The sequence below is a fragment of the Leishmania mexicana genome, chromosome 20 (assembly GCF_000234665.1).
Source record: "Leishmania mexicana MHOM/GT/2001/U1103 complete genome, chromosome 20".
NCBI lineage: Eukaryota > Euglenozoa > Kinetoplastea > Trypanosomatida > Trypanosomatidae > Leishmania > Leishmania mexicana.
This window is the reverse complement of record NC_018324.1, coordinates 951,709-976,110: the sequence shown is the minus strand read 5'-3', so window position 1 is coordinate 976,110 and position 24,402 is coordinate 951,709. Positions and strand designations below refer to the sequence as shown.

The 24,402-nt window shown below is 59.2% G+C and overlaps 4 protein-coding genes across 4 annotated transcripts; all 4 read right to left on the bottom strand.

The window, feature by feature from the left end:
* Positions 1-4,274: 4,274 nt before the first annotated feature.
* Positions 4,275-6,833, bottom strand: LMXM_36_2420 (dipeptidyl-peptidase 8-like serine peptidase,putative; the record flags this gene model as incomplete). The annotated part of the gene is made up of 1 exon (XM_003874544.1): positions 4,275-6,833. One exon carries the CDS (start codon positions 6,831-6,833, stop codon positions 4,275-4,277), a length of 2,559 nt encoding a protein of 852 aa, XP_003874593.1.
* A 630-nt stretch (positions 6,834-7,463) lies between these two features.
* On the bottom strand, positions 7,464-13,193 carry LMXM_36_2410 (conserved hypothetical protein; the record flags this gene model as incomplete). Its single annotated transcript, XM_003874543.1, has 1 exon — positions 7,464-13,193. One exon carries the CDS (start codon positions 13,191-13,193, stop codon positions 7,464-7,466), a length of 5,730 nt encoding a protein of 1,909 aa, XP_003874592.1.
* Positions 13,194-17,379: 4,186 nt separating this feature from the next.
* On the bottom strand, positions 17,380-18,396 carry LMXM_36_2400 (conserved hypothetical protein; the record flags this gene model as incomplete). Its single annotated transcript, XM_003874542.1, has 1 exon — positions 17,380-18,396. One exon carries the CDS (start codon positions 18,394-18,396, stop codon positions 17,380-17,382), a length of 1,017 nt encoding a protein of 338 aa, XP_003874591.1.
* A 2,461-nt stretch (positions 18,397-20,857) lies between these two features.
* On the bottom strand, positions 20,858-21,919 carry LMXM_36_2390 (putative sterol 24-c-methyltransferase; the record flags this gene model as incomplete). The annotated part of the gene is made up of 1 exon (XM_003874541.1): positions 20,858-21,919. One exon carries the CDS (start codon positions 21,917-21,919, stop codon positions 20,858-20,860), a length of 1,062 nt encoding a protein of 353 aa, XP_003874590.1.
* Positions 21,920-24,402: the final 2,483 nt, after the last annotated feature.

The following is a 24,402-nucleotide window of genomic DNA, read 5'->3' as shown; positions in this document are numbered from 1 at the left end:
GGTGCTGGTGCATAGCGGCGCGGACGCCTTTGAGCGCGTCGATGCGCGCGCGTGTATGTGTGTATGTGTGCGTGCGTGCCGGCAGGTGCGCCGGCGCGTGCCAGTGCGCGTGCGTGGAGGGGCGACGCCCCGGTATGTGGTGCCAGTGGCGCTGTGGGCGGCTCGGCACCGTCCGTTGCTCTCTCCGTCGTGCGTGCGCGCGGGTGTGACGCCGCGCGCAAGGGGGGGACTGGAGGCGCGCGTCGGACCCCCACGAGGTCATCATTTCTCTCTTTCTCACATTATCACAGCATAGCACAGGCGGGCCGCGCGTGTGGACGAGATGCCGGCGCCGCGGCAGGCGCTCCTGGCAGAGGGGTAATATGACGCAGACGCCCTTGTGCGTTATCCATGTGGTGAGGTGCACACGCACCGCCAAGGGTCTGACAGAGCCGCAGGGCAAACTTAGGGGGATAGATTATGCGCACCAAGGCGCCGGCTGCGAAGGGGTCGGAGGGGCAGAAGGAAGAAGCAAAGGCGCACGAGGCACAGTAGTGAACTTTGCTTTTCACCTCTCTCTCTATGGCCTGGATGCGCGACGCGGTTGTCTCCGCTTCTTTGGTTGTTCTGCTGCGCAGAGCAAGGCACCCCGTTTCGTCCTCCTGTCCGTAAAGCAGTCAATCAGGCAGCCAAGAATGAAAGCAGGGACTCTGGAAACTGCAGCCAGCTGCCACGTGCACACTCACTCACAGACAGAGAGAGCAGATGAAAGCAGGAGTCAAGCATGGCCCCTCAATCGCACAGGGAATGCGAGAGAAACAAAGCAACAACGACAGCAGTGTCTTGTGCCGGTTCCCTGAGACAGCCACACACACATACAAGAAGGGAACGTGCATACACATGGCTATTGAGACTGCCGTGACCACGCACACACATGCCCCGAAATACAGCCAAACTGCCCTCTCGCTTGGCACACCGCCATCGCCGGCACAGACGCGGGTGCTCGCCACGGCAGCCGCTGTCTTGGGATGCGTGTGCATGATGCAGAAAAGGAAAGAGAGAAGACAGAACCGCCACAGCGGAGAGATTCATGAGCGACGGCAGCGACCGCCAAGAACGGGGCACCTCCGGGGCCGAGGTGGCGGTGCTGACGCAGGGGGTGGAGAGGAAAGGAGAACAGAATGAGGAGAGGAGGGCACGGCACCCTTATGGATCGCTACCATTGCATCTTTGGGAGGTTTGTTACCCATCACGCTAGTCCCGACAGCAAGACAGCTGGCGCACCAGAAGAAACCTTCTTAGCGCCTGGGAAGCGGAGGGGATACAGAGAAGGGAGAAAAGGCAAAACATCTAGAACGAGTCGGGAGAGATCAGCTGCGTTGGCACGCAGAGGTGGGGGGGGGAGTGTCCACGCTGCCTCGCGGTGCTTCGGGATTTGAAAGACACCGCCGCACAGGCATTGCTGCGGCACACACGGGCCCGCGGAGCAGGCGCGCGTGCGCAGCCACGGCGCCACGCACGAGAGTGGCGGACGCCAGCACACCGCTGGCACACAGGGTACACATACACACATGCACACGGTCACCGCGCGGAACACAGGCGGCGCGCACACGCCACACACCACAACAGCGCCCAGCACACGACACGGCGCGGCACGCACAGAGCACCGCGCACCACGCGTGGCGGAGCGGCTGCGGCAGCGCGCACCACCGCGTCGTCGTGACGGGTTCGTGTGTGTGATAAGCCCTCTTCTGCATGGCGTGGCGGCCGCCGCGGCGGCCTGCCCGTCCGCCAGCTGCTCATGGCTGTACGGTGTTATGCGGCGGGGGGCGGGCGTGTGCCTCCCCCCTGTCGCGTGTGTTGCCCAACGTTGCACAGAAACCACCGAGTGGGGAGACTGGCGCAGCACGCCTGTGCACGTGGCACAGGCCCCGCCGCGGGACGCGCAGGTGCACGACCCGTTTGCATCCGACCGCGTACGCGTGCGGCGTAGGGGGTGGATGCACGGCGGGTGCGCCGCCCGAACCGATAGCTTCTGCCGCGGGATCACCCGCACACCGGCACGAGTGCCGGCGCGGAGATGCAGACGCCCTACCCTTCGCTGGGAGGGGAGCCGTACCGCGGCAGCCGGTGGCCCCGCTGGTCGACATGCGAGCAACGGGTGTGTACGGCGGTGCCTCGTGACGCTTGTAGCTGTCTGGGGGTTTCCCCCGGCACCCGGCACTTGCTGCCTGCGCCACCCACCCCCGCACCGGAGTGCGGGCGTGCATGGCGCGCTTTATGTGGGCGAGGGACTTTGGCTCAGGACCCGCGCCACACGCGAGACGCGTGCGAGCGCGGCGCCCCAGTGGAGCAGTCGGTCGTGTGCGCGGTGGCGCTCCGGCGCGTCCGTTTGGGCGCGCGTGCGGAGCGGAGTGAGTGCGGCTGCGGGGCGACAAGGAAGGGAGACAACGGGTTTGCTTGTGGGGCCCTCGGCGTCGCCCGCCGCGGTGATGGCGGTGGTGTGCGTATGTGCGTGCCCGAGCAGACGCTGCTGGTGCTGGTGCATAGCGGCGCGGACGCCTTTGAGCGCGTCGATGCGCGCGCGTGTATGTGTGTATGTGTGCGTGCGTGCCGGCAGGTGCGCCGGCGCGTGCCAGTGCGCGTGCGTGGAGGGGCGACGCCCCGGTATGTGGTGCCAGTGGCGCTGTGGGCGGCTCGGCACCGTCCGTTGCTCTCTCCGTCGTGCGTGCGCGCGGGTGTGACGCCGCGCGCAAGGGGGGGACTGGAGGCGCGCGTCGGACCCCCACGAGGTCATCATCTCTCTCTCTCTCACATTATCACAGCATAGCACAGGCGGGCCGCGCGTGTGGACGAGATGCCGGCGCCGCGGCAGATTCGTATCGCTGACTAGAAGAGGGAGAACTGGGCTGGGCGTGGTGGTGGCCAGAGGGGGTGTGAAGGGAGCAGTCGATAAGGTGACCGCGGCGTGCACATGTCCCACCGTTTATACAAAAGACTCATGGTTCGTCAAGGACGAAAGGGAGATAGTGAGAAGCGGGTGGGGTGTGTCAGAGGGATAAAGACGGACGGTGACGTTGACTGGGAAGATAGTATCTAGTGCGCAGAGCACAAGTAGGCACGCGTGCAGTGTGCTGTAGTGCGAGTTGCGTGTCCTCCACCTCCGCCCCAAGAGGAAGCGAGCACGACCACTGGCTGGCAGATGGCGGGGGTGGGACGTCGGTATAGGACAGACAATCCGCGTGAGAGGCGAGACGGTGATCTCTTTGTTTTTCCAAGGCCCTTTGTTTCGCTCAATGGCACCTTTTGGACTGTCGGTCACCCGTGAACGAGGAGAGTGGCTCCGCATTGCACGTTGCGGCGCTCATCAGGTTGTCTTTCATAGCCTGAAATCACCCGACAAAGCATCGTCGGCAAGCATTCAGCTCCTTTATCCAACGTGTGTCCAGTTCTCTGCAGTGAAGCACGAGTTCCCACTCCAGTCTACCTGGCCTGTCACAGGTCCCCATCGGCGTGGGGCGAAGCAGCTGCAGACACGCGGTACAAGCCATGCGCTGACCCGGTCATCCGAGCACGCCCCCTGCCTCAAACTCTGAACACACCCCGCCTCGCAGGCCGCCCCACAGCTGATCCCATGGTGCCTTCCGCGACCTGGCGCATCCCTCGCCTTGGCCAGGTGAGGTACGTTTGAGCCACGCCGACACTCTGCCCAATCACATGGATGGTACACGCGTGTGCAGTGTCGCAGCGCCCTCCGGCGCATCGCTATCCAGGACCTGCCCACCGACAGCAGCAGCGATACACCACTCCGACCACCCCCCACGCCGCAGGCGCACGACCCTTTCACCACCAGTGGTGGCTCGGCATTTTGGAAGGGACAGAAAGGATGCTGATTGGCCTCCCCACACATAGAGCGGGGGCGCTGGATGCTGGGATACCACGCGGTGAGGTGTGTCCCCCCTGTCATTAGAAGGGCTGCAGGCCTGCCGGGATAGCAGAGCAAGGGCCGATATCACGGGGTGGAGCAGAGGGAGAGGAAGGCATGCGCGAAACGAGAGATGAATGCGAAGGTGAGATAGAGGCGAACACAAGACAACATGGTACAAGAACAGAGCATGCGACACCATCAGGAGACCCTCAATGATACAATGACAAGCATGGGGAACAACATTCGCGACTTCTCGCCTCAGAAAGCGCGACATCGGCGGCCGTAAAGGCATGGCGCGGAGGTTTGAAAAATAAGGCGATCTCGAGAGAGATGCGATCATCTCTTCCTCTTCTTTTAGATATCTGTGCTAGAGCTGCTCTTCTAGGGTCTTGACAAGAAGTGCGTCGTGGTGCAGGCGTGATTGGCGGTTCTGGCGCAGGCCGTGGCGCTCTCCTGGGTACAGCAGCATGCTATACGGCTTGGCGTTGTCGATCAATGCCTTCACAACGTGGCAGCTGTGGCCAAAGTGCACGTTCTCGTCGAGGAGGCCGTGTGCGATGTAGAGGCGGTTGCACTCCTCGGGAAAGCCGCCGGCGTAGTGGCTAATGGTGGACGTCATGTAGGTCTCGTTCCTGTTTCGTGATGCACCGCTTTCAGCGTTGCGGTCCGCCTCGTAAAGGGTCCCCATGTAGCGCTCTGTGTAGCCTGTGTCGTACAGTTTCCAGTCGCCAACGGGCGCACCGGCGAAGCCGATCCGAAAGACATCCGCCGCCTGGCACATGGCGAGGAGGGTTGCATAGCCACCGTAGGACCAGCCACAGATCGCCACACGCTTTGCGTCAAAACGGAGGCTGGCGGGGAAACCGATCTCGGACGCCGGCGTGTTGCAGAGGTACTGCGTCACATCGACGTAGTCGTCTGTCTCGAAGTTGCCAAAGTTCTTCTTGCAGATGCTCAAGTCACGCAGCCCGTTGGCGTTGCTCATTTGGTTGTCCACTAAGGCAACAGAGATGCCGTGCTGCAGCAATACCTGCACCGGGGCCTTGCAGCGGGTCTCGTAGTCGTTCTCAAACACAAGCTGCACATGTGGTCCGCCGTAGATGAACAGGACTAGTGGCCCTGGTGCATCCTTTGGCGCGCTTGGCGAGACGAACACCGCTACGCTCAGTGGTACCCTGCGACGACTCGTCACGGTCACAATCTTCGGAGTCACAACCGGCAGACCTCCAAAGTAGTGGGCTGGATCTGTTTTTGTGGCTGGGTCGGCTCCTGGCGTTGTAGCGATCAATGACGGAACGGTGACCTCCGCTCTCTTCTGCGGTGCTGATACGCAGCTCACATAGAGCCTCGCCGGTGCAGCGGCGGTGCTGGAGACGTAGTAGAGATGGTCACCCTTGACACAGTAGCTGTAGACGTGTTCGTCCAGCGGAGTGAGGCGCGTCAGTGCGTCGGCCGTGCGCGGCGCACTCTCCAGCGACAGCGGCACGGAGTACAGAATGCGCTTCAGGCGCCCTTCGGCGTTCGCCAGGAAGTACACGCGGTCCTCACACACATGCTGCGTGCCTGCACACACGTTCCACGCTCCCGCCGTCAGCGGCTTCCATGCCTCTGGATTGCGGTCGCCGGCGGGACGGGCGTAGAGGTGGTAATGCGCCGTCTCCGTCTCTGCTGCGTGGCAGCAAAGCACGTCGTACACCTTGCCGTAGTGCACCGGCACCCCGGGCGGGCACTCCACCCACGCAAAGTCAATGTGTTGCTTCCACTCCACGTGCAACTCCGGCGCGGCGGCATCGCCAATAATGTTCGCAGCGACTTGGCCGTCCTTTTCAGTGTAGAGGGACCGCAGCTCTTCCTCTTTGGCGATGGTGGGTAGCGCCGCGATGGGGCAGCACATCACCGCGTAGTCCTCCTGTGCGCGACTCACGACCGAAAGATAGAGGGTTTCTGCATCTTTGAAGCCGAAGCGAAGAATGTACTCTGCCCACGGTGCCACCCTTCGAATGGCGACGTCGGGGAGCAGACGCAGCTGCTTCGTGGCGGTGTCGTACACGACAAGTGTCGTGCGCGCGTTCGGGTCACCGACACGGGAGTACGGCATCTCCTCCACCTCTGTCGCGTAGGTCGGGCACATCGGCTCCGCCGCCGGCACCTCAGGAGACCCCACACTGCTGAGCAGGGCCACAGAGCGCATGTTGGAGGAGTCGATGTAGGAGAAGACAATGTACCGGTCCGTCGCGTAGTGCCCAGTGTACCGCGAGAACTCTTCCTGGATGATGTAATCGGCCACGCCGCACTGGTGCAAGTCGTCCCCGATGTGCGTGATCTGCTCAACGGTGACGGCCAGCGGTATCTCCTCGCTTTCGGGGTTCTCCGTCAGGGTTGCCTTGTACACATTGTTGTTATTGGCAAACGTCATGACGGTGTGGGTGCTCGGGTGCGACTCATCAAAGGATTTGATGGCCTGCACAAAGAGGTTTGGCTTGCTGCCCATCGCCTTGAAGTGAGCCTTGTCCTTCTCAGACATGTAGTCGAACAGCTTCAGAGGTGTCTTGCCGGCACGCGGCCCATTCTGGTAGTAGACATACACTTCGACGCCGCTCGTGTAGAAGATGGCGCCGTCGCTGCAGCGAACGTGAAACTTTTTGATGCCGGTCGTCTGGCTGCGCGTCCGCTCGCGCAGCATCTCCTCCTCCTTGGTGAGCTGCTTCTCGTCCCCGGCTTCCTGCTCGTCTGCGGCAATGACACGGAAGGCCTCGGCGACTTCCAAGCCGACCGGCGCCGAGTACAGCATCTGCTGCTTGCCCTGCGTCCAGTAGACACAATCACCAACAATCGTGAGGTGTTGCGGTTTGCCCGCTGCAGACGTGAAGACGTCCATGTACCGAGAGAGCTCGTCCATGCAGCTTTTCAGCGTCGTTGGCAACATCGTGTACGTGCAAAAAGTGTCGTGCTGCCGTGTTTGTGTATGCGTGGAGCAAACCAAGAGTGTGATGAAAGAAAAAAGGGGAGAGATACAATCCTTGCGCCGTTGTGTAGGTGTGCCCTCTTAACATCGAAGATGCTGAGATGACCACGACAAACAAGCAAGAGGGAGCGTCACAGGGTGCGAGGAGGAGAAAACGGATGCATGTGGAAGGGGAGATGTGGAGATGGTGAGATGATGAGCAACGCAGCACCAAAAAGTGAATAGCGGTGCACATACAACACAGATCCGTAACTTGTGCCAGCACGCGCGTGCAGTGCAGTGCGGTGGGTGACAAGGTCGCCTTGCTTTAACGCGAGGACGTGAACGTGGCGTTCTCAGCAGTCTGCACGACTCGAGGACACTTGTTGATGTAGTTGTCATGTTGCGACACGCTAAGAATGCATCTGTGCGTTCTTCGGCTAGATCAATCACCCCTTGCCAGCAAGCAAGGATTCGTGTCTCGTGCTACACGCAAGTCCAGAGAAACGTGGTGAGTGCGTGTACATTCAGAGACATATGCTTTTTTCTCTGCCGGTTCAGTCGCGCTCCGACGCGGGCCCAATCCTACATGCTTGCCAAACCTCATACCAGTTACGACACGAACATGTACTCCGCTTGCTCCCCGCGCTGGAGAAACTCCTTCTCAATGAGTTGTGCAACGCAGTGCTTGAACTGGCTGGGGGTGACCACAAACTGGTCCTCCAATGCGAGCGCGACGCGCTCCACCAGTTCGCGGTGCGGGAGAACGCGCTCGGCCTTCATGATCCGCACAATGCACACCTTGATCTTGTGTGTACGGTCGAGCGAGTACGTCGGTGACGACGGCTCATCGACTGACGCGCTCGGTGCAGCTTTCGCCTTGGCAGGTGCGTCGAGGCGCGCCTGCCGCGCCGGTTTCAGTGATGACGTGGGAAAAGCAGTGGCGGCTTCCGTCGGGTTCGCCGGGGACGCAGGGTTACGAGCACCGCCCCTCTCAGAGCTGTTGTCTTCACCGTCGTCGGCGGCGTCTGCGGTCGTCATAGCCATTGTCTGCGTCACCCACTGCTGCCGAGCAGCGGCGCGTACGTCAACGATGACCTTGCGCTGAAGAACCTCGCGGGTATCATTGCGAAGCTGATACGTCAGCTGTCGAGTCCCGGCAGCCACGCTGCGCACGACAATGCCGGCCTTGACAAGTTCGTGCAGAATATGGGCGAGCAGCGGTTTTGGTGCCTGCACCGGAAGCGCCTTGTGCAGCGCGTCGAAGGTGTACAGTTGCTCACTTGCGCGGTCCAGTAGCTGGCACACCAGCAACGTAAGTGGGGGTCCCACGATCTGCACGCCCTGGGAGGCGCTACGGCCAGCGCTGGCAGCGCCCCTGGAGAAGATGTAGAAGGACAGCTGGCCGTTGCCCAGTGGCCAACGCAGCCGCTTCCGCTCTAGCTGCCCGTCCGCCGGCACGGCGGTTGAGGCGTGGTCGTCGGCAGTCGTGCTTTGACCTCCATCGGAAGTCCCCCGGTGCACCCCACTTGCACCTGGACCGCCTACTGCACCGGGACTTCCAACAGACGAGAGGTTGCTGCCTCTGTACGACGAGTTTGACGGCGCGTACGCGCTGCTGTACTGCTGCAACGTGCTCAGCGTCAGCAGTCCACCGTAGGCCTCCCTGTAGTCCTCGGATTCGTTGTCAGAGTCGTCGTAGCCAAAGTCACCGGCCTGACGGCCTGTGCGACGCACCGCATTGCCCAGCGCCGAGGAGAAGCCGCGCACGACTGCGGCTGCCGTCACGGTGCGCAGCTGCGTCCCTGCAGCGAGCGATCCAGTGTTCTGGGCTCCGTCGCCGTGCCACCAATGACTGCCCAGCGGATGCAACGGGCTGCTGTTCTCGAGTTCCCTTGGCCTAACTTGTTGCCCGTAGCCGCGAAACGGTTCAGAGTGCCCGCTGTACTGCCACTCGACGCTCAGCACCGCGTCGACGAAACGCTCGTCCAGCAGCTGGTGCTGCTCCCACAGTTGGCGTAGTCGCCGAGAAGACACCAACACGGCTGTGTGCGGCTGCCACCAGGCTTGGCAAAGAACGCGAACGCGGTGGATGAGGCCGAAGGCGCCGTGTTGCAGGGGACGGATGGCTCTTAGCGTCTCTGCGTCTCGCGTTGCCACGAGCTGCGCACATTCCGTGGCCATGTTTCTGCTACTCGCGCCTCCAAAATCGCCGCCGTCGCCTCTTCTGCCGTCTCCGCTGAGACTCCCGTGTGTGGCATTCAGCTCCCAAGCCTCCGCAGGTTCTGCGCGTGCCCCAGAGGGAGATGGCGATCTCATCGTGCTCCGAGGATCGGACATGGCCAGCTGCAGGTCCCTCAGCAACGTAATGCACGGCGCCGCCACTGCCGCGCCAAGGCGGTAGGCCATACGGTCCACCACCTGTGACTCCACCACAATCTCGGGCTGCGATCGGCACATCATCACTTGCGGTGCGAGATAGCCCTTCAGCAGCAGCACAAACATGTCCTTGGAATTAAGCAGCGAAGCCATATTCAGAATGGTGTCCACGGCATCCATCTGGGCCGCGGGCGGCTGCTGGGCCGCGCCCTCCTGTACGAGGCCATACAGCGCCCCCACCAGTGCCAACACGGCCCGCTTTTCCAGGGAGATGAGGAAGCCTTGGAAGCCTTTGCGGACGGCAGCAATGGCCAGCAAAGCTGGCGACGTTGGCGTGGAAAGCGTTGTGGAGACGGCACTGTCAAACTCGCCGTTGCCCTGCTCGAGAATGGCGGCGCCGAGTTCCTGCCCAGTGGCGGTAAGGCCCGTCTCCATCAGCGGGCGCCGACTGCCACCATTACCGGTAGCGTGATTATCTTCGGTGTGGTTGTCGTGACTCTCGCTCGTAACACCGCCGCGCCCCTGCAATGCAGCGTAGGTCATCTCCAAGAGGAAAATCATGCGGGCAAGCAAAGGTTTGGGAAATGGTGTGACGACGGCGATGGAGGAGGCAGCCGCAGTGCCGGTGCCCGCATGCCCTCCCATGGTCGTCACTTGAGTTGCTTTCTCTCGCTTCTTTTTCTGCGAGGCTAAGGCTGCGCGCTGATCGGCGGCGGCGCTGGCTGCCGCTGCCGTTTCGCACTCCGCCAGGTAGTCGGAGAGGTAGGCTTGCACATTGGCGCTAAAGCGCGTGAAGAGTTGCTGCTGCACAGCCGCTGCTGCCTTGTCCAGCAAGGCGAAGCGGCTACGGCGCGGCATTAGGTAGAGAAGACACGGGAAGCCTTCATCTGGCAAGGTGGCCACCTGGTGTAGCTGTGCGGAGCGAGAAAAGCGCTTCGCGTGAGAACCGGCAGCTGTGGTGAGGCCTTCACCACTACGTCGTCCTTCCTCCGTCGCGGACGCACCAGTGTTGCCCCGCAGACGACCGACGTTGTCGCCACTGTTTCCTGCTCCCACAGCAGCTGCGGTCACAGAGCCATCGTCGCCCACTGATGCGGACTCCCCCGTGTAGAGGCTCTCGACAACGTCACCGCCGCCATCCTCGCTGCTCGCGAGCGGGTCACAGACTCTACTTGCGGTTACTCCTCGTTGCGGGAGCTTCACGTTACCAAGGCGTGCGCGACGTTGCTGCTGCTGCTGCAGAACGCGCTTCAGATCCAGTCCTCTGCCGCGGCGGCGAGTGAAAGCTCGATTCGCCCCCTCGGCACCGCCATGGCGGCGGATGTCACTGCCGCCGCTGCCGTCCTCGCCTTCGTTTGCAACGGTCGGCGACCTCGGCAGCCAAACGATACTGGTCGTGGGCGACACAGCATCCTCCAGCTCGGTAGAGGCGACAGAGTGACGGTCGCGCGTGTCGGGTTTCTCGGCACGATCATCATCGACGGCACTGACGGCTGCAGCGGTGAAGGAAGACGTGACGGGCGCCGATGACGTGGCCGTATTGCAAAGACCGCCGCGCCAGTGGTCCTTCTCGCCCACGTCCCCATCTGGCCACCCCTCCATCGCGCGTCGCTGCCGCTGCTGATATTTGGCGGCCTGCATGACGCACAAACACTCGTTCTCAGGTAGTGTCATGCATTCCTTTGGTCGCTTGGCACGCCTTTGCTCGACATGCTTCAGTGCCTCCATACGCTGCTGCGCATCGTCGCACATGGCGACCCAGAGTGGCACTCCCCACTCCTGCGCGAAGTCGGCGACGGCGGCGTTCATCGGGGTGAAAAGAACCGACTCGTCGCAGCCGTCCAGCGGCGACGACGCTGCCTGGCTCGCTTTCTCCTTGGAGGATTCAGCGGTGCTTTTGTTAAGCGCACCGCTATCCAAAGGAAGAGAGAAGGGCAGTATCACACCGCAGAAGCCGCAGAGGAAAGCGTTCAGGCTCTCCAGCATGCGCGTCCGCCCCCACGGGGTCAGGGCGTCTAGAAAGTGCGTCGTACCGGCGTTAAGGAAGAGCAACTTGGCACGAAGCCGGACGTACGCTTGCAGAGTCTCGCGAAGTACTCGATTCGCATCAGCGAGGGTGCGAGTTGGGGAGATGGTCACAACGGAGGGGTCACAGGGCGAGGGATCGTGGGCAAAGGCGGCTTGGTGTACCGCGGCATTGTCGAAAAGGTTGGCAGCAAGCTGTGAACCATAGAAGAAGGCAACACGCTTGCCCTTCTCGACGAGCCAACGCTCGAGTACCTGCACCCGGCAGTCCTCAACCATGAGAAGAAGCTTGAAGACATTGCGCGCAACGTACTCCTCTTGTTGCGCCCGTTCTCTCACGTGGGAGTCCGTGGTAGGTGCGCCGGCCCTGGGAGCTGGCGCAGGGGCGTCGCCGTTGCCGTGGCTGAAACACGCAGCTGTGTATGAGAGCAGTGGCGAGGGCGGCGATGACCAGACGACGTGATCGTCGTCGTCGTCTTGCTCATCGCTGTGCCAATTGGACATGCCAGAGAGCTGGTGCATCGTTGTTAATGCCGATGACGCCTCCTTTCCCGTATCTGCCTCGCCCGTCGCGGAGTTGTTCTGCGGCGGCGCAGAATGGGACAGTTTCCCGGAATTACTGGTGTCGCTAGCAGGTGTCGTGACCTGGCTTCGCATACGAGCGCGGTGGACGTGGGGTAGCAAGAGCAAGAGAAGGACCTCACCAGTCACTTCCTGGATCTTCGCAAGGCTCTCGTTCACAATGGCTCGCATGAGATGCCTGAGAAGGTTGGCGGTGCTGGGGAGGGAGGAGGGAGGACACGCCGACAGACGAGCTTGCTTGCCGGACTTTTTGGTACCTTCTCGATCTGTAGACAGGGCTGCAGGGGTACTGGAACTGCTCACGCTGTTGTCCGCACCTGCTGCACTTGCCGCACCTCCAGGGCTGATGCTGAAAGATGGCACAAGCGAAGTTCTGCCGCGGCGACGCAGCGGAAGCGGCGGCAGCCGGGACGAATGTGTTCCATCGTGCTGCACTTCCTCATCGTGAAGGTCGCTGAGGCGGCGTTCCTGCTGCTCCGGAAGCTGTTGGCGGCCTCGCCGCTGCAGCAGTTCCTCTGCGTCCTCGAGCACCACGTCGTAGCGGAGAAAGAAGAGAGAAAGCAGCGATTTGAAGCGTTGATAGTGCTGCGCTACAATGACCCAGGTATGGGCGTATTCTAGCGTCCCTGGGGAAGCAGTACCACAGGCGCTTTGGGCGGTGCATGGCTGTGCAGCTCCGGCACAAGAGCCAGTCATTGGCGTGGTGCACCACAGTGCAAATATGCGTTGAACGGCATTGCTCCACACTTCAGGCAAGTTCGGCGCGCGGTGGAGAGAGGCGTTGCGTACGACTTCCGGTTCGGGGGACGGTGCGCCTGCCATCTCCTCCAGCTCGCTGGGGTCCCAAAACTCTAACGGTGGGAGCAAAGCACATGGAAACGATGTCCGCTGCACCGGGGTGGACGCCGAAGACGCTGTCTTGCCAGCTGTGTCGTCGTTTATGCCGTCGCGTTGTGAGCTGCCGCGCCGTGTCGCGCACCATGGGGACGCCTCGTAGTATTGTCGAAGTCCTCTCGGAAGCCGAATAAGATCACCGGAGGCGTTTGCCATCTGATTTGCCCACGCGACGATGGTCACCCACAGGAGATGCTGTATAATGCAGAAGGAGTTATAGCGGGCGTCCTCCGCAATGTGGCACACGCGCGAGAGGAGGCTGTACACGCGCGCGTACGTGGTGGTGCTGGACAGTGGAGGGGAAGAGGACGAGGGGCCCTCCGCAGAGCAATCGTTATCATCTGAACTGCCTTGGCTGCTAGCTGGGAACGAATAGCGCTGGTGGGACTCCAGGGAGGCCCTACACAGCTCCGCGTTCACCACCTCCCATTCTTTGATCAAGTCATGCAGGGACACAGTCATCCCACCGGGAGAGGGAAAGAGAGGGAGTGGCGTATACATGTGTGCGTGTGCGTGAAGCAGTGGAGGGACTCAACGATCAAATCTGAAAGACGATGAACACACACATACATGCATACATAAACACACACAACAATAAGACCAACCACAGAAGAGCTGCTTAGATCGGTGACGTACGTTGATGCTGCTGCTTCTTGAACGAGTGCGTCACGCGCACCAGGGCCAGCGCACGTGAGGATGGCAATAGAGGAGGAGGTATAGATCGAGAAAAAGGGGGGAGCGCCTGTGGAGGTAGAAGAAAACTGAGTGGAAGGAAGCTCGAGATCGCCCATTCCGGCAGCGAGGCGCTCACGCAACGCGTACCACACGGCACCAAGACGTAGAGGGGGTGTGCAGGACACCAGAAAAAAGATAAATGGAAGGAAATAAGAAACCCACCTCGTGCACACACAACGCAGGACGCGCGCGACCGCAGAGGAGACAAATCGAGAGAAGGAAAAGAGGGAGGCCTGTAGCTGCCCTGGCAGTAAAGGAGGCGATGATGCCCCCCCCCTCTGTCGATGATACTGGTGGTTGTCTGCACTTGCGGATTCACAGTAGTGCGTGAGCAAGGCGAGGAATGGTGGGAGAACGGGATCTTCAAGCGACGCTAGAGCAAAGCAAAAAGTGGCTAGCCGCACACTTGGCCTCTTTCTCGTTGGCCTCGCGTGCGCACACACTTTGAGAGATAATCGAGGTGTGGAGAGGGACGGAGGTGGGGCGGAGAAAGGGTGGGAGGGAGAGAGAGGAAGGTGAAAGGAAACGGCAACGCATCAAGGAAAAGAGTACATCGATCGCGTGCGGGCACGGTCGAGAGAACGTCAGCGATCGTTGTGAAGTGGAAACGGACCGTGGGCGCTACGGAAGACCCACCGGAAAGTGAGCGAGCGAACGGCACGAAGAAGGGAAACCCCTCCGCGTCAAAATCTACTCACGCGCAGACTCCTCGTTGCACAGCAGGCGCCTTTCCCTCGCACGCGTCACGGCATCTAAGAGCGGGGCAGAGAGAGAACAGAAGAAGTGTAGCAGTGCTGGGACTTGCCGTTTCGTTTGTGGTGAGGCCAGATACCCCTTTCCGCCGTTTCACACGGAGGTGGGGGAACAACGACAAACCCAAATTGCCACTCCCACCTCCAGCTGCACCTTTTTCCCGCGCATGGATGTGTCATCTGGCAGTCGGTGCCGACAACAAACTCTCTCGCTCTCTCGTGATGCTCTCCTCCTCCTCGCTGTCCCACGCCCGCAGGTGAGTGCCCCGGCCCCTGCAGAAACATTTGGATACTCGCACGCCCATCACACCAGATTCCACGAATCCCACACCACCCCATCCCTCTCTCACGCGATAGGACGTATGTCAGACGGAGACATTCTGCGCACATGGAGATGCTGATTGCGGATGGCGCCATCGTCATGCCGCTGAGGGAGGGGGCGCAGATGTCGGAGGAGTGCATCCATCGCCTCAAGGGCCCCGCCCGCGGCAGATTCACGGAAGCCGCCCCCGCCGTGGGGTAAACGCCGTGCCGCTCGCAGAACACACGGGGTGACCTCCACAGAGTATTCGGAGCACGGCAACGCGTGCGCAGCTTCGCAGCCTCCGGGGACGGTTCCAGCTATTCGCAGGCACGGCCCACCTTCCGATGGACCCGCACACGGCGCCACTGTCCATCCACCGCGTGGCCGTGTCGTGTCGTGCCAAACACACGTATGCTCGGAGCATCCCTGCTGCTCTGCGGAAGTTGGCCCCGCCTGCCACTGGGACGAGATACCGCGGTCGGAGCCCTGGAGTGACCTGCACATTGCGCCCGACAAGAGCCTAGTCGACAGACCGAGTTGTACTCCCATGTGCGAGACTCGAAGGGGTACAACTGGGGACACGGCGAAGTGAAGCAGGAAGCTGCGAGTGACAGGAGGCGCCACGCTCCCGCCAATATATAGAGGCAGCATATACGCACATCTGCGCCTGCCGGTATGACTCTCGGTTTAAGTCCCTCTCCCTTCTTGCATTTCCTTCCGCTCTCGCGTTGGCAAAAGAAGGGAAGTACACATCGGTGTATGCAGCCGCGTGCGTGTGCTCACTTTCGACTTCTTCACCCCAAACTGGTTGTGCCTTGCCTGATTTGCCCCATCATCTGCTTTCGATGAGGTGTTTTCAGGCTTTCATTCTTCTGCGCCACTTCGAGATCACTTCGTGCGCTCCCTCCTTGCTGAAGCGTACTGAGACGGGATCGCCGAGAGAGGGCAGGCACAGCGGGAGACACACATACACACACATCTACAGACAGGCGGCCAGGCGCGCTCCTGCTTGACAGGGGATGCGCCTCTATGGTCTTTCTCATAAAGACACGAGTGACGTCGCAGAAGTGGTGAAAACCGGCGTTCTCCTCTGTCAGAACTAGTTCGATGATGCCCTCGACCCGAAGGCACCAATGACCACCGACACCTTCTCAAACACAGCATTTTCGCCGTGCTCTCCGTCCAGCAGCAAGGGGCATGGTAGTGAGCGCTGCAGTAGGCCCAGAAACGCGGTGCCTACCTTGGCACTCGACCACGCTGCCATACATTTGTCAACGTTCTCGCCAAGCATGACGACAGATTACATAAACACCGACGATACGTTGCCCTTCAACACCCGGACCGGGAGCGGGTTCTGTCTAGCCGAGTTGAGGTAGGCGGCGATGCAGATGAAATGCCTCAGCTGGATGCAAAGTGCCTTCTGCAAGGAAACAGCTACCACATCCACCGGGTTTGAGATGCAGATAAACACGCTCATGACAGTTCACCAGACGTGCTCCTTGAGCTTTGCCACAACGTAAGCCACCACTTCCGTTGTGTGCGACCTCGTCTCGAGGTACATCTAGTTTGGTGGTGGGAGTGGTTCGGCGGACAGCACGATCGCATTGTGATCAGAAAGATGGGCCGATACCGCCAGCGACAAGAACAAGGCGGTAAGTGATGCAGGTGAAGGTGTCCTGGATCACATCCACATAGTAGACCTCATCTGCAATGCTCTGAATGGCGAGGGAGTACCTGACGGGGGAGTTGGCGTAGTCCTTACCAATAATGCCGGCGCTGCGCAGTTGTACAGGTGAGACCTTGAGGAAGCCAACGTGAGTTTGTACGAGTGATAAGAAACGGAATGAGGAAAAAGAAGATGTGCTGTGGTGGTCATGCGAGGATGACGAGAGCGCGAAGGTCGTACAGTCCTGGGGTAGGATTTCGCGTCACACAGAAAGGCAGCCACACAGGGGCGGAGCAGTGGCGAGTGCAGGTGGGAAAGGGGAAGAGGAAAAGCGACGTTGACTCCGAGGACGGGTGAGGGTGTGCTTGAAGAAGGAAAGACAAAACGAGCAAACCAAAAAAAAGACAACTCGGAGCATCTCAGCGCAGGCGGGGCGTCGCAGCCGGCCGTAAGGCCGTGCGACTGTGATGCCTTCAATTTTCGCAGAGGGAAGATGCAGACGAGCGTGGGTGGTTGCATGCGCACGCAGGAAGGGAGAGGCACAACGCAGGGAACAGAAGAGTCCTTTGCGGTGGGCACGCGACTGAAAACAGGAAGCGCAGCCTTGGCCCTCCTCTCTCTGTCTCCCGCCTTTCTCTCCAAGGAGGAAGAGGAGGGTCGGGAATCCGTGCTAGCCACGCGACACCCTCACTCATGAAAGTTGGTAAATGCATTTGTGTCTAATGGCGCTGGTATTTCCCAACAGTGCACATCATATTGTGTACATCGGCTAACGGGAGAAGCATCATGAGGCAATTTGAGACCAAGGCGACTGTGTGCGTTTGTAAACAGGCAGACGCAGACGAGTGGCGAGGAGGGCGGCGGCACCGGGGGGGGGGTGAAGGAAGACGGCGGTTTGATGAGAGAGCGACAACTGCTCTGCAGTCTCTCTCTCTCCGTCCCTCTTGTATTCCATCACACGTGTCATCATCGACAGAAGCCGCGCGTGCCGTGGAGGCGACCGTAGCGGAGGTCAGAAAAACAAACAAACGGCGCAGCATTTTCCCCTTCTCCTGCTCCACCCACCCATGTACTCTTAACATAGCATCGCACAGGAAAGCGGAGGAGGGGCCAGAGGCGAAGCGCAAGCTCGCGCGACTCACACATTGCCCTTCAAGGTTGTCGAGTTCCACATACGTCAATACCGGCACTCTATATGTTCATGCCTGTGGCAGTGTTGGACTTCAGCGGCGCCCCCAACTTGGAAAAAAACTTACCGCAGAGGCCTTGGTACTGGTTGCCGTACTGCTTCCCCTCAAAAGTCCTCACCTTCCAGTGGTGGATCTTGCGGCACTCCTCGGTGACGCCACATCCGTAAGCGGAGCTCGTCTTCTTGTACATGGGATTCATCATGGGCTTTGTCTGCATCCATGTCGTGCCGCGCGACACCGCTGTGGCATGCTCGCAGACAAACTGCCGTAGACCAGCAGGCAAAGATTCTAGGTCAACACGGGTGGAGATGATGCCTTCTACGCCGCAGTACTTGCCCTCCGAGTACTCCCACGTGAAGTCGTACCATCGCTGAATCGACAAACGAGGCGCCACGTAGTCTACCGCCATCCCGGACAACTCCTCCGGGTACGCGAAGTAACCCTGCAACTCGTCTGGCAAGTCACCGCGGGTAAAGATGGGGCGGACCACGTCTTTGATCCCGCGGAGCACAAAGAGATCATCGTGCGCGGCACCACCGCTGCTGGACGATTGCTGACCTGAAGCCGGAGGTGCAGCCACTTGTCTACGCTCCACCCAAACCAACGTCATGAGCGTCACCGCGTACAGTCCGGCCGGCGTCTGCGTGACCGGGATGGCGGGACGCACGCCTGTCGGCAGCAACATGTCGCCGAGTCTCCATAACTCCATAATCGTCTTCTCCGTGAAGGCGGCGACGTCACCGACGTGCTCGTCGTATGCCTCGTCGGCGAGCTTTTCGTGGTATGCGAGGAATTCATCGAAGGTGATGCTGCCTTCATGGTCGCCAGCACAGACGCCAAAATGGTAGTCTAGCGTGTCGCGTGCGGCGGATGGCGCCATGCTGCCCTCCTTTACGCGGGGGTGCGCATACGCGAAGTACCGCTTCTTGACTTCGCTTAGGGCAACCATACCGGTGTTGTTGGGGTCCATGGACTGAAAGGCCACAGCCACCAGGTGATGTTCACTCTCGCTGAGCATGGCTCTCACGCGTGGGGACAGGCGTGTATGTGTGTGTGTGTGTGTGTGTGTGTGTGTGTGCGTGTGGGTGTGGGTGTTGATGCACGAAAAGACTTGCCAGAGAAAAAGAGAGATCGAACGCGACAAGCGTTGATTATGTAGCGGGGGTACCTCAAATTGGACGTATACTCACGCCCCGAAGGAACAGAAACGCATCAGAAGCCACATCAGCGAGGACGAAAAACAAAAGAAGACAGAAAGAAAAATTACGGGAGAGATGAGGCGAGACGTGAGATACATGGAAGGAGAATGACCCCATGGGCGGACATCGAGGATTGCACCTTGCGCGCAACTCTCCCGTGCGCACGACGCGGGCGGAGAAGGATGAGAGAGAGAGGTCCGCAGCAGCCATCTCTGCTGCCTCCCGTGACGTTGCTTCTTCCGTACCGCCTGTTTGACGTGTCCCTCCGGGCAGCGCACTGCGATGTGCGGCAGGGTTGGATGGGCGTAGTGGTGCATTAGAGAGGGAGAGACAACGACTAAGAGAGGCTTTACAGCCATCCGACACGCACATAGGCGCAGAGAGCTTCCTCGACTTCTTTCCACTTTCCCCCTTTCCTCCCCCGACGGAGCTTCTCCCGCACTCGTAAGCTAACATGCGTGTTGACGGTCAACAAGGTGCGCCCCCCTACATGCGCCTCCGAATGCTGCCGCTCTCAAACCTCCCTGGTGCTTTTTGCCCTTGCCGTCTGAAGCTGAGGTTTTGCTTTAGCGTGCATGTGCAGCACTTGAAGCCGTTTGCTTCTTTACAGCATCACAGAACGCGCTCGCGTAATACTACAAGCATCTTTTTCGAGCATCGTGCATGGATGTGGAAGTTGCTCCTACTTTAAGGTATGGACAGGGTGGGTGGGTGGATGGGGGGAGCAAGTCTAATGAGTGGTCAATCCTTCTCCGTATCAGTCCCAGCGTTTGCCTGCCTCTCTGTGTGCAGCCACATATCATACGCGCACACAGACGCAGGCTCGAATGGCGCTTCACCTCCTCTCGACCTACATCCACGGAGACGTTTGCTGGAGACGGCGAACGTGAGGAAGAGGCATACCGAAAGTTCCACACGCACGCACAGACACACACATAAAGGACAGCGAACCCGGAAGATACGGAACAGAGAGGAGCGAAAAGCAACACTGGGACAGAAGGGAGGGGGAGGTCACCGACCCTGACGCTTTCATTCTTTTTTTCATTTGGTGACTGCATTTTCTTGGCGCACCATCTCCGTCAATGTCGGTGCGAGCATTTGGGTAAAGACTATGCACGCGGCCTTCGCTGTGCATCTGCGCTGCCAACGGCGTGAGATCGAGAGAGCGACAATGATAATGATGTTGCCCTTCATGCGGCTCCAGGGTACGTACATACACAGACACACACACACACACACATACCCACATACCCACACAGCATAACAATCGAAACGTAGCAATCCAGTAACCAGAGCAAAGGGAGAACGAAGCGACCATAACGAAAAAAAAAGTACAAACAGCGAATGCGCAAGGTCACAACAATAAATCAGGAAGCTGAGACTACACATGCACGCGCACATGTACATGTCCACACCCCCTTTGCTGTCTTTTATTTTGTTCCCTCTACGCTATATCGTTTTTTTTGTGTGTGTGTTGTTGTTGGTTGTGTTGCGTGTCATCCCTCCTCCCCGTTCTCCACGCACACTTCTCTCGTTTTGTTTATTGTTTTGTTTGTTGTGTATCGTCGTTGGACGAGACTGGTCTAACATGTATCTGTCTACCGAATGCTGAGTTAAACTCAAGACCCACCACCACCACCTCACTGGAGGGTGGGGGGGGGTGCCGCCCTACAGGCTGTGAAACACGAAACGAAAAAAAAAGAAAAGGAGCCGACACCCCACACGGCTTTGCAAACAATACAACGGACAACATAAAGCACACCCAGACAAGCAGAGGCATGCGTGCTAACAGAGACAGAGAGGCTGATAGGAACACGGTGATCGAGACGCCTGGACACACCCCAGGCACGACCACCTCACCGGCACACTGTGCAGACTCCTTGCCAGTCTCTCCTTTATCATTTCAGCCCTCCTTGAACGTACACATTTGTGTGAGTGGTCAAGGGAGCCTCTGTTCACGAAAGTTGTCATATTCTTTATTATGCTTTTCGCGCACACGCGCAGCAGCATGTCTTTGGAGGGAGGGAGAAACGCGCCCCGTAATCTCCTCAACGCTAAAAAAAAAACTAAACAAAGAATGCTCTTGAGAAACAAAAACAGCTGCGCGGGTAACATACCAAGAACAAAAAACACTCCAGCAGAAGCGTGCTTATATTTACGCCCTGTACATGTATCACCAAAGAAACGCAGCCCGTGGAAGACGACACATCTGGCGGCCAAGTATGGCGGAGGTTAGACGTAGCCGCCAGTGCGTTCAGCGTTCTTCTGCAACCTCAACACCTACACCTCCTTGGACGGCTTGCGAGCGCGGATGTAGAAAGACGGCGTGAAGATGCCGAGCTGACCACCCAACACCAGGCTTTCTGCAGCCTCCTCCAAAACCTCCGCCGCCTTATACGTGCCCTTCGGTGCTAGGTGCACGAGCTCCAGCACGCGACACAGGACGTTAGTGAAGATGCGGCCGATCGGGGTAGAGCGCATGCCCTGCAGGGACGAGTAGTTGCCGAGCAGCGGTTGGTACCACGGGACGCTCTTGATGGAGCTGGACTCAAACTGACTGATGACGTCTATGGCCTCCTCCACCACGAAGCCGGCCTGCTTCATGTACTCGATCACCTGTGTGCACGTTTCCATCTCCGGCAGGCCGTCGCCCAGCTCGATGCGGTGCTTGATCGTGCGGTGGTGCTCGTCATTGGGGTCGTACTTGTCGGTCATGCACCACTCGTACAGGACGAAGCAGGTGCCGGGCTTGATGACACGAAAGACCTCGCTGTAGCACTTGACCTTGTCCTTCGCGTGGCAGGTGGCCTCGATGGCGTAGGCGCCGTCGAAGGTGTTGTCGGCTAAGCTCATGTTGCAGAAGTCAGTCTTGACGTAGTCGATCTTGGAGCTCATACCGGCGAGGGCGTCATGACGGCGAGCGCGGCTGATCTGGTAATCGTTGTTGTTGATGCCGGTGACGTTGCAGCGCGTGAGGCGAACTATGTTGCGCGCCGGACCGCCGACGCCGCAGCCCACGTCGATGATGTGGTCGCCCTCCATGAAGCCGCCGCGGGCGGCCAGGAAGTACTCGTGGCGCGCGAGGGACTCGAAGAAGGTCTCGCCGGCGTAGCGCGGCGCAAAATGGAAGTGCTGGCCCCAGCCGTACTCGTAGAAGTCCGTCACAAGGTCGTAGTACTCGTTCACCATCGTCGTGGTAGCGGCCTTGCGCTCCTCGAGGGTTGCCTTCTCGAAGCGGCTGCGGAAGCGGTCGGCGGCGGCGCTGACATCCCCGTTTATCTCATCCTTGTTGCGGCGACGAATCAGGTTCGTCGGCGCGGTCTCACGGCCACCGGCGGACATGCTGTTCCGGCGTGTAGGTGTGGGGGTAAGTAGGAGAAAACAAGCGAAGAGGTAGTGCGCAGAGCTGAGCGAGAACCCACAGATCGTCAGAGGACTGCCGAGGCTGCCACCAGCTTTGCGTATGGGCGTAGGATGCTGAAGCGAATGGGGAGGGTAGGAGTTGAGCAGAAGACGAGGCGGTTGTGGAGGCAGGTGAGAGCTCTCCAGAGTGATAGAATGAGGAAGGGACGGAAGTGAGGGGGCTGTGCCCGCTGAGGAAGAGGGATACGAGATAGGGAGAGAGAGAGAAGCGAGGTGTCAAGGAGAAACACAAAACAAAAGGACAACAGACACACAAACGAAGACGGAGGGAGGGAGCGGCGGTAGCAAAAAATCGCAGAGAGCGCTTTTTTTGAAAAAGCGAAAAGAAGGCGAGGTAGACCGAGTGAGGAGGGTGGAAACACGAGGGGGAGAGAAAGAGCGGGGGACGCCGACGCGGTAGCGGATCCGGAGCGAGGGATAACGTTGTAACTGCAAGAGGGAGGTGAGGGTGGAAGGAGGGGTAAGAGGAAGGGCTGGAAAAGAGAAACACAGACGTGGGAAAGAGACTTGCAAGCACAGACGTAGCGGCAGACAACCGCACGCACATGCTCATTTACATGTGTGGTGATGGTGGTAGGAGGGGAGGGGAGGCACGGCAACACGGTGCGGAGTGCAGAAATAGAAGGTGTACAAGCACGGAAAAGGAAAGGGCAGGGGAAGGGACAGGGAGAAGAGAAAGGGAGAGGGTGATGGCAAAGTGAGGGTGTGTGTGGGAAGGGCGAATAAGAGGTGGAAGTCCTCTTGGTCATCCATACGCAAGGGAGCAACGCTTGCTACATCAAAGCGGTGAGAGTCACCGATTCGGCATTGGGGCAAGCGTAGCACACATATTTCACTCCCTGTCGAAGTTCACGAAAAACTGGGGAGGGGTTTCGAGGGCATCAGGGCAGACCTCCAACTCAACAGGGGGTCCCCGTTCTGAGAGAGGGTTTCAGTGCTGTGTGACCAAAATACTAGCTTCTTTACATTAGATCGAGTCTTTCCCTTGTCTGCAATCTCCTTTGATGTGGACAAGATGGCAGACAGCAAAAAACAACATATACGAAAACACCCACACACAAGGGCGTGGCGCTCGCAGAGACCGCGAAGGCACATGGACGCACGACTTTATGTACGTGGTAACCGTGACAAGCGTAACCGCGTGAACAACAAAGAAATGCGTCAAACAGGTGTGTGGCTTTTCTTTTTTTTGTATTCCCTTTCGCTTATCGGAAAAAGAGGAAAACATACAAGAAGGTAAACATATCCGGCAAGCGATGGAGAGAAGGGGGAGGGGAGGGAGAGAGGTGAGGTTCTAGAGGGAGGGAGGGAGGGGGGCATACCTTCCCCCACACCCCTCTCCCTTCCTCCCTCCCTCCCTCTCTCAAAAAAAAAAGGAAAGAGGAGGAGAGAGAGGGTCCGACACATGAAAGACACAAACAAACGGAGGAAGGCAAGAATGGGGCGAAGGGAGAGAGACGGATGCGGCAGTGAAAGGAAACGAAAGGTAGAGGAGAGAGACAGACACACGTGAGTCGACCATGCCCTGTCTCATCAATTGACTACAAAGCCACAGATGTCTCCCGCCACGCTCACACACACACATGCCACTCTCTCTACTTCGGCTCCACGCCTCTCCTCCACGGTCCAGAGGATCCAGCGCTGTCGCCATTCTTTGTGTGTTCTCTGCGAGAGGGAGGTGTACGAGAAAGGGTGCTACACAGAGAGACAGACATAGATAGAGAGCGCTGTTACCGAGGGGGAGAGGGGAAGGGAAGGCAGATGCAATCCCACTGGTGAGTCCGTCCGGCAAAAAGAGTGGCTCCGATGGTGCTCGACGCGTTCACCACTTACGGCAACGAGCAGCGCTGGGCTCCCGTCATCACTGCCACTCCGCCGACACAACCTATTCATCCCCTCCACGAACATATGGATAGCTTTGTTTCATTTTCTCTCCAGGCAAACGCGCCCATCCACAGAGCGTCCGCGAAATGCAGGAGAGTGCATCGAACAACAGCAAGCACGGCAACTGGGGGGTAGGGGTGGAGGGGGAGCGCCACGAAACTCAATTCGAAAGAAACAGGGAGAGAGACAGAAATACTCAGTGAGAGCACAGTGGCATGGCGCATGTACCAAAGTGCACTTCATCCTTTTTTTCCCCCAACGGCGCATTGAACGACGAGCAGCTCAACAGCTATACGCACACACCAACGCAGCTCACCTACCTCTGCTGCACCACGGCGACATCCACGAATCGGGCCGACCAGCACCGCTTGGAGTCGTTCAGCCCCCTGCAGCTCCACTGCATACAGCGCAGACTAGGCGCAGGATTGAGCTCTACATCACCGACACGAAGAACAAGAAAAAAAAGCAGCGGGTGGATGCGCGTATTTGCTGGATCGTCGACACAGCTCGGAGTGAGC